Source organism: Monopterus albus, unplaced genomic scaffold, assembly GCF_001952655.1.
Source record: "Monopterus albus unplaced genomic scaffold, M_albus_1.0 scaffold306.1, whole genome shotgun sequence".
Lineage (NCBI taxonomy): Eukaryota > Metazoa > Chordata > Actinopteri > Synbranchiformes > Synbranchidae > Monopterus > Monopterus albus.
In genome coordinates, this window is record NW_018128186.1 from 371,382 (window position 1) to 380,577 (window position 9,196).

The 9,196-nt window shown below is 38.5% G+C and overlaps 1 protein-coding gene across 3 annotated transcripts in view; it reads left to right on the forward strand.

Annotated features, from left to right (window-relative positions):
* The window catches only part of LOC109973800 (mucin-5AC-like), a 63,299-nt gene that overhangs the window by 14,763 nt on the left and 39,340 nt on the right, over positions 1-9,196 (forward strand). For all 3 annotated transcript variants that reach the window (XR_002276876.1, XM_020623613.1, XM_020623614.1), the window contains exons 8-13: positions 1,969-2,094; positions 2,180-2,297; positions 3,241-3,379; positions 5,409-5,519; positions 6,471-6,540; positions 7,565-7,702. Coding sequence is in view for 2 of the 3 variants with exons in the window: in XM_020623613.1 (XP_020479269.1) it covers positions 1,969-2,094; positions 2,180-2,297; positions 3,241-3,379; positions 5,409-5,519; positions 6,471-6,540; positions 7,565-7,702 (702 nt within the window). In the remaining variant the exon portion in view is untranslated. The remainder of the gene's footprint in view (positions 1-1,968; positions 2,095-2,179; positions 2,298-3,240; positions 3,380-5,408; positions 5,520-6,470; positions 6,541-7,564; positions 7,703-9,196) is intronic.

Below are 9,196 nucleotides of genomic sequence, written 5' to 3' on the forward strand. Positions count from 1 at the left end.
AATAAGCTCAATTGGAATAAATTTTAACCTCAAATTAAATATGGGTCACGATTGTGTGAAGAATGCTGATATGAGATATAAAACATAACGCATTGTCTGTTAACAGACAATTTGTTAACGGTTCATTTGTATTTGTAAATCTGACTGTAAAAGAGTCAGTGCCTCACCAGCTGTCAACCTCACCGCACGTTGGCATGCATCTCACTCTTCTGACAGGCCGATGCCTGTGTCCAAGCACCCAGAAAAGGGGCTCACTCCCTCGTTGGCATGCATCTTCCTCTTCACAGGCTAGTGCCTGCGGGGGAGCACCCCCAGAGGGGTGCCCTCTCCCTGGACTGCCTCTCCGCAGTCCTCGGTCTTCTGGAAGTCAGATGGTCAACCAGACAGAGCCTCCGGCCGCAGCCGTGAAAGGAATCTCTGTTCCTCTTTTTGCCTCGGTTTTTATAGGATTCTTGGTCAGTCGTCCTCGTTCTTGTCCTCTCATCCAACCAGATGCCACAGTTTGCAGTTGATACCTTATTTGGCGTGCAAAATCATATTGTTCTGAAGTATTGCATATTTTTTTTACTGTCAGTCCAAGCCTACAGCCCGTAACCGGCCTCTGCCCCACTGTGATCCAGCCTTGGATTCTACTTCCTCTTTTCTAGAAACTAAAACCATCTGAATACAAAAATACAAGAAACTCATCTAACTGAAATATCATAATTCCATCCTTGCTTTTTAACAGAACACTCACAATTACACACTGATTTCACACAAAACTATCAATGCCTTAAAGTCAAAACACAGATCTATATATTTTGAATACATTACTTGACTAAACATTGATCATCTTTGATCAGATATTGATCAAACAATTATCAGTCAAATCTTTACTTTTGTGCTTAGAATCATCATTTTACTTCTTCACTATGTTGTGTGTCTCTTCTCTGTGTCACATACACACTCCTGCAGTTCCTCATTTCAGGGATGTGTGTCTACTTCCACTGGTGTGATTCTGTACTTTTCACTCTGTTAGATGTAAAATCACTTTTCCCCATCCTTTTAATACAATTATTTCACATTTTATTCTTACACATTTACTAATGATTATTTCAAACAAAACACATAAATCATCTTATGATCATCTTTAATTATTAAAAGCTTAACTTTTCTAAGCATTCTGCCACAGCATTTTAATAATAATTCCTTTGTCCTCTTCAAACTCCCCTGGAACTTCCTCTTTCTCCTCTGCCTTCTCTGTATCTCGGTGCTCTTTGAGGCCCGTTTTTACAGCCTTGCTGACAACATCACACATAGCATGCAGCTAAATGAAAAAGTAACGCTTTTATACAAAATCATTTTGAAATTTTTATTAAAAATGTTTTTTGAGTGACGGGGTGGACATGTTATGTTTGACAGAGAAGGTTTTAAAAGAAAAATGTACCAAAAAATGTTTGGAAAGATTATTCAGTCTCACCAGCATTTGAATTTGTCTTCTTCAAACCCTTAATTCAAGTAATTTCCTCTTAGTAGTGTTACTTAGTAGAACAAAACAGTATTTTAGTGCAGAAACACATTGGTGTGATGGGGTGAAACACGACACTTATGGACACATCAATCATACTATTTTAACAAAATATGCTTCTTACACGTTTATTATCACATTTACCACAAGGACAGAAGCATATATGTTCCTAAAAACAAAAAGGTTTGAGATTGATACAATATTCACTGAGTGTTATTACACATGAATGTGAGACATGGTCAGAGTGGACATGACAAAATGACTACAGTTTAATAAACAAGGTAAAAAATATGAAAATTGTAACTTTTTATTTAATTTTATTTGACTTCATGCCAATAAGTACAATTGAATTAATGTCCTTCAAGGGCCGGGACCAGGTTACAGTACTAAAGTTTGTGTGAATTAATGTTATCTGAGAGCTACCTAAGTCAAGTTGTGAGAAACAGCTGGTGTACTCACAGGGAAGTCGTGTCCCCACGAAATGGAGTACAAAGAGTGTGGAAGTCCCTGTGCTGATACCTGCTCCAACCCAGAGGCCAGCCACACCTGTGACAACCACTGTATTGATGGATGCGCCTGTCCTGCAGGTACAGCAGAGCGATACACACATACGTACATGAACATAACTGCAGATACATAATATATTTCTATACAGTATTACTTTGCTTTCAGGCATGGTGCTGGATGATTTTCATGGTAAAGGTTGTGTTCCACTGAGTGAGTGTTCCTGCAACTACAACAACAAGATCTATAGACCTGGGGAGTCCTACTCCAATAACTGCAGAAAATGGTATGATACACAGAATGTCAGTCTGCGCACATTACAGTTGTTTTGGTACATTTCTCCAATCACTTTGTACTAATAGTACCACACCGTGGATTACCTGCAAAAGCTTGTCACTTGCTCAAAATTCTTGGTTTATTTGTCAAAAGTAACTCATGTGTCAGTGCCATCAGAATGAAAAGCCCTTTTGTAATTTTTATGAACAACATAGTCACAATGCTTAGTCGTATGTAACTATGTACTCTTAAGTATTTTCTTATGTAAACTATGGTTAATGGATGATAATGTGGGAGACTGACTGCAAAAGACTGGACAGATTCACATTTACACCTCTACTGTGTTTACTGTCACTGTGATACAGAAAAGAAAGTCATTTACTCTTCTTCTGCTTCTCTCCAGCAGTTGATGCTGTTTATTTCCTTGTTCTTCTGTTGCAACCCTGTGTTGTCCACACTCTATACTGTATGTGCGTGCCAGTTGAAGGTTCATGAGATGCACCTTTGAGCTAGTTTAGAGAACTAGTTTACCTAATACTTCACAAATTCCCCTTCATGAGGGAAATCAAGATTAATTTGAGAGTGGTTCCTCAGTTCAGGACACATTTGCATGAATGTATGAAAACATTTGCAATTTGTTCAAAAATGTGAGAAATTGCATTTATGATGTACACAAGTGACTAGATGACGTGAAGGCTGAACAAGTATATTTGAAAATTCCATTTCTCATTTGAGAGAAAAACTGTAAAGGAACACTCCACATTATATAAATGTGTTTTGTTTTGAAAAATCTAATTCATATGAAGAAACCCGTTTTTGTTTTGTCAGCGTGTGCCCAGTACAGAGACACAGTAGATCCCACAATCTGTTCAGCCTGGTTTATAAAACAGTTTTGGAGATGTTGCAAATGAATTGTTCACTGGCAATTAAGTTTAGACTGTGTGTGCTGACAGTGTGTGTGACAGCGGCCAGTGGAAGTGTACGGAGGAGAACTGTCCAGGAACCTGCTCCGTGGAGGGAGGAGCTCATGTCAACACCTTTGATGGAAAGGTCTACACCTTTCATGGAGACTGCTCCTATGTTCTGGCTAAGGTAGTAGACTGCTGTGATAAAACACACACACACACACACACACACACACACACACCTCTGCTGAGGTAACAAATGCACAACACTGCAAAACAAAACCCAGACCTCAATCTCAAAATGAACACTGTTAATGATAAAATGTTTTATTAGTAAAAACAAAAGAATAGAAGTTGTCTCTTCACCAAATGAAACAAATGAAAGAAAAGGGCAAAAGAATGAGAAAAATGGCAGCATGTGCAAACTAACTGACAACCTTTAATAACAACTAATTCAACAAAATGGAAGGAAAAAGGAAATAGAGGAATAAAGGAGGAAAATATATATGAACTAGACTAGAGAAATGCATTTCCTGTTGAAAATGCATATGGATGCTGTGCTGAAGGATTGCCCTGAAAATGCTGACAATTTTGACACCTGAAAGGCATATCTACCTGAAAGTATGCTGAAGTACAATTTCCCATTAATTTGAAAGGGGGGAAGTTTTCAAAATAAAGCAAAATATTTCAGACCTGTGAAGTGTATAAAAATTCTGAGTCGAAGCATGAATGTCCTGGGAGACTTAAACATTTTGATACCTGAAATACCTGAAAGTTTGCTTAAGTAGAATTTCCTCATTCATTTGAAAGGGGCAAGATTTTCAGAATAAAGCTAAATATTTTAAAAGTGTGATGTATTGAAAAATTGTTAATAGAAGGATGGATGTCCTTGAAGAACTGAACATTTTGATACCTGAAAGTATGCTGAAGTAGAATTTTACCATTCATCTGAATGGAGAAAGATTTTCAAAATAAAGCTAAATCATTCAAAAGCTATAAGGTTCAGAAAAATCCTGAAGAGAAGCATGAATGTCCTTGAAGAGCTGAACTTTTTGATAGCTGAAAGTGTGCTGAAGTAAAATTTTCCCATTCATTTGAATGGGGCAAAATTTTCAGAATATAGAGAAATATTTCTAACGTATGAAGTTTAGAAAACTTCTGAATAGAAGCATGAATGTCCTTGAAGAGCTGAACATTTTGATACCTGAAAGTATGCTGAAGTAGAATTTTACCATTCATTTGAATGGTGCAGAACTTTCAAAATAAAGATAAATATTTCAGAAGTATGAAGTTTAGAAAAATTCTTAAGAAAAGCTTAAATGTCCTTGAACAGCTGAACATTTTGATAACTGAAATTATGCTCAAGTCGAATTTTCCCAATTTATTTGAATGGGGCAAGATTATCAAAATAAAGCTATAATATTTCAAAAGTGTGAAGTTTAGAAATGACTGCCCCGGGAAAGCTGAACATTTTGATACCTGAATGGCTTTGCTAGCTGAAAGTATGCTGAGCTTATTAAAACAGCTAACATAGTTGAGGGTATGCTGAAGTAGAATTTTCCCACTCATTTGAATGGGGCAAAATTTGTTGAAAAATGCTAAATGTATGAAAAAGTATAAATGTTACAAAAAATAAAAATACAAGCACATGTGCTTAAAAAGCTGAACATTTCGATACCTCAATGGCTTTTGTAGCTGAGAGTATGCTGAAGGAATTAAGTGCTGAAAAACGTACGGAAGAAATCAGAATAATAATAAATAAGAGGTATGCTACAGCATCCACACAATAAATAAGAGGAAAACATAGTGTGGATGCTGTAAAGCATCTGCACAATAAAGAACAGGAGAGCATAGTGTGGATGCTTTACAGCATCCACACAAAACTCTTCGGTACACCACCAGGAGGCTCCAGCTAAAAGACTGATATGTAATATACTGTAACTGCAGTGGAAGAAGAGGAATTAGTCTGGAAGTTAATGACTGGAAATAGTTTAACACTATGTTTACTACTACTATTGCTAAAGCAATTACTATTACAGTACATGTACTACTTATATTATTACTATTACCACTACTATCACTACTATTAATGCAGCTCGTATTGTGGCTGCTGCTACTGCAAGTGAAATGTCTACATCACTTTTTTTACTGCTATTCTGGACCCTTCACACTGATCTTTGTTTCAGTTGAGCAGCAATTTGTGTCTGTGTGTTTAGGACTGCACTGGAAACCAGTTCATGGTACAGGGAGAACTGGTGCAGTGTGGACTGACTGAGAGTGAAACCTGCCTTAAATCTGTTACCATAGCTTTGTCCGGAGGGGCCAATGTGAGTATAATACACACAGACAGTAACTTATACACACAACGCTCTTTATTTATTCAGTTGGAACAAATCTGAAATTTTGCCTGCATGATAATTCTTTCTAATAATAGATATTGTTAGGGATGAGGCAGCACGGTGGCGCAGTGGTTAGCACCGTTGCCTCACAGCGAGAAGGTTCCGGGTTCGGGCCCCACACGCAACCTTTCTGTGTGGAGTTTGCATGTTCTCCCCGTGCTTGCGTGGGTTCTCTCCGGGTACTCCGGCTTCCTCCCACAGTCCAAAGACATGCAGCTTAGGTTGATTGGTGTCTCTAAATTGCCCATAGGAGTGCGTGCGTGTGTGTGGTTGTTCGTCTATGTGTTAGCCCTGCGATGGATTGGCGACCTGTCCAGGGTGTACCCCGCCTTCGCCCGATTGCCAGCTGGGATTGGCTCCGGCCCACCCCGTGACACCGTTCAGAGACTAAGCGGTAGAAAATGAATGAATGAATGTTAGGGATGATCCCAAATTTAGTAGATGATTACAGAGTTAATCATTTGTTTTATAATGTTTTTCTTCCATATCTGTTAAACTTTTTTGTGTTAGGAAATGAAGAAAACATAATCTGAGACCACAAGAAATGTTGTTGTTTACCTACTTTTGAAATACCAAGCCTGGCTTTGATTACCACCTTTTGCCAAAGCATAAAACAGAATTTTAAAATGTTGAATTTGTATCTTTTTTACATTTTAGAAAGCTGTTGGTTTATATATTTATTTCGGTATGCAGTTAAAATAATTTTGCATTCTTGGGACTAGATTGAGTTAATATCCACTTGTATTGTTTGACAAAGTTGCATGCAGTGCAAACATAATTTCTTTATTTACTGTTGTTGTTTCTTTTAACAACATCATGGAACACACACCCAGAGTGTAAACACTGAAACAACAATATCTTGTCTCCTATCATATAAAGGTGATCACCATTCAGCCCACTGGCAAGGTTTTTGTGAACGGAATCCAGGCTCCCCTGCCCTTTTCTGCTGGTGAGACTCCTGCCACTATACAAAATTTAGCTCAAACCTTTGCTGTATTTTACAAGTGGAAAAATAAACACTATGTGGCCCCATCATAAGTCACATAGCTTCTATTTAATGTGTACCACAGTTTATCTGAACGATAAAGCAGCAACATTTAAATACGCTCCTAAATTCATCCTCATATACATTTATATATTGCATCATGAAAGCTGGTTTTTATATTCCTTAGTTATTCAGTTCTTTGCCATGAAATACCATAAAGCCTTAACATCAAAACACCATAGATTTTGCATATTAAGCTTGAAGCCGCTGTCCTTGCCTTGTTGTACATGCAGGCATCCTGTTGGCTTGTCGGGCCACACACACCTGTACCAGCTAACGTTAAAATGAACAATCTGTTCAGAACATGAGGTGATGCAATGGCACTGCTCTGGCAACACCTAGTGGTCAGCCAGGACACCTGCACAGAGGTTGGCTGACCTGGCGAGGGATGTGTGTCAGTCCCCTGTTGAATCTCATTGCCGTCGTATGAAAGAGTTATTATTTTACCTCCACAGCTCAAGAGAAGAGTTAGCTGTGACAAGGATTGCCATGTATAAGGAAAAAGGTGGAATTAAATTAATTTAAAAATTAATCAGTTCAAGCGGTATAGAAGATGAATGAATGAATTAATCAGTTCAAAGTGTAATTAATTTGAAAAACACAAAAATGGTGCTGGGATTCTCATCATGTTTATATATTCAAGTACTGAAATCAGCAGCATCAACTCAGTGATATCACACTTAATGGCCCTAATTTTCTTCTTCATTATCTGAACCCAATAAATAATCAGTGGCTGTTTTCCCCAACAACTTAACCATTTTTACTTTCATTTGTCTCTGACATAAATGATAGATTTCCATTTTAATGTGCTTTAAATGTTAATTGTTTTCTGAGTGGCCAGATTTTCAGACAAATAGAATTTGAGTCCACCTATTCTCCTCCATCCTTTTAACAAACTTCTATTCCCAACCTTTCTCTTGACACCTAGCTGGGATCTCTACCTTCAGAGCGTCCTCCTTCTACCTGCTTGTCCAGACGTCTGTTGGTGTTCTGTTGGAGGTGCAGCTCCGGCCAGTCATGCAACTCTACATGACAGTGACCAGCGACTACCAGGCCAAAACCTGTGGTATGTACAATGAAACAATCTCTCTGCGCTCACAGAGTGGAACAATCCCACAGAACTCAAATGTGATGGTGTTACTGATCGCTGTTGGGCATTGGAAACAGCAAATATGTGAGTAAAAATAGAAAACATGTACAACACATGCAGCTCTTCTAGCATCAAGGCATATCACACACTTGTTTAAAATAACTGTAAAATACAATAAAATGCATTAAGATACAGAAAGTAGAAATACTGACAATGAAAAATAAAATAAAATTCTGAGAATATTTGATTTTGCAAAAAATATACAGTACAAAGGATTGTGACACAGTGAACACGAGTTATTCAGCACTGCAGTATTGGTAAAGTTCAATTTTTTATTCAGAATTTCTTTGCTACAAATTTGATCACTTTTCAAATGGTATAAAAGAGTTATCTGTTCACAAAAGATACTTAAATGTTATTTCATTATTTTTTTGTTTTTCAAAGCTCCTATTGATGGCCAAGACATGGACTTGCATACAGAACAGATATCATCCTTACTTTATTGATTAGTGAAGTCAAGTCATTTCTATCTGAACCATGCCTGCTGATGGTGCACACTGGTGGGATGCTTTTATTTTGAAGAAGTTAACAAAAATGCAATGTCTTTGTCAAAGTGTGAATGGTAACTATTAGATTCCAAGTCTCAGGAGTAGGCAGAGATAACTGGTTAGGGTGAAGGTTTCAAATCAAATCAATTTTATTTGTATGGCACCAAATCACAGCAAAAGTCATCTCAGGACACTTTACAAGTTAAGGTCTAGACCTTACTGTTATCACTATTATTACATAGGGAAAACCCAACAAATCCCCCTTGAACAAAAACTTGGCGACAGTGGGGAGGAAAAACTCCCTTTAACGGAAGAAACATCTGACAGACCTCAGCTCTTGGTGGGCGGCCTTATGCCTCGACCGGTTGGGGTGAGTGGATTGAGGAGAGAGAGAGAAAAGAAGAAAAGCAACAAACAATCAAACATTGGTCAGGTTGATGTGGCTGGTGACTGCTCATCAGAAACATAGAGCTCCAGGGCCAGGGCAACCTGCAGAAAAGTACAGGGAGAGAGAGAGGACACACTATGGGAGAGAGGAGACACAAAGTTAGTGATGGTAGTGGTGGCATATAGAAGCATGGAGAGAGGAGAGGAGGGGAGAGGGGAGGGGAGGGGAGAGAAACTCAGCATCATGGGGCCCCCCAGCAGCCTAGGCCTATAGCAGCATAACTAAGGGAAGGCTCAGGGTCACCTGATCCAGCCCTAACTATAAGCTTTATCAAAAAGGAACATCTTAAGTCTAATCTTAAAGGTAGAGAAGGTGTCCGCCTCCTGAACTGAGACTGGGAGTTGGTTCCATAGGAGAGGAGCTTGATAGCTAAAGGCTCTGCCTCCCATTCTACTTCTGTGGACTCTAGGAACCACAAGTAAACCTGCACTCTGAGAGCGAAGTGCTCTGTTAGGATGATAAGGCTCTACGAGG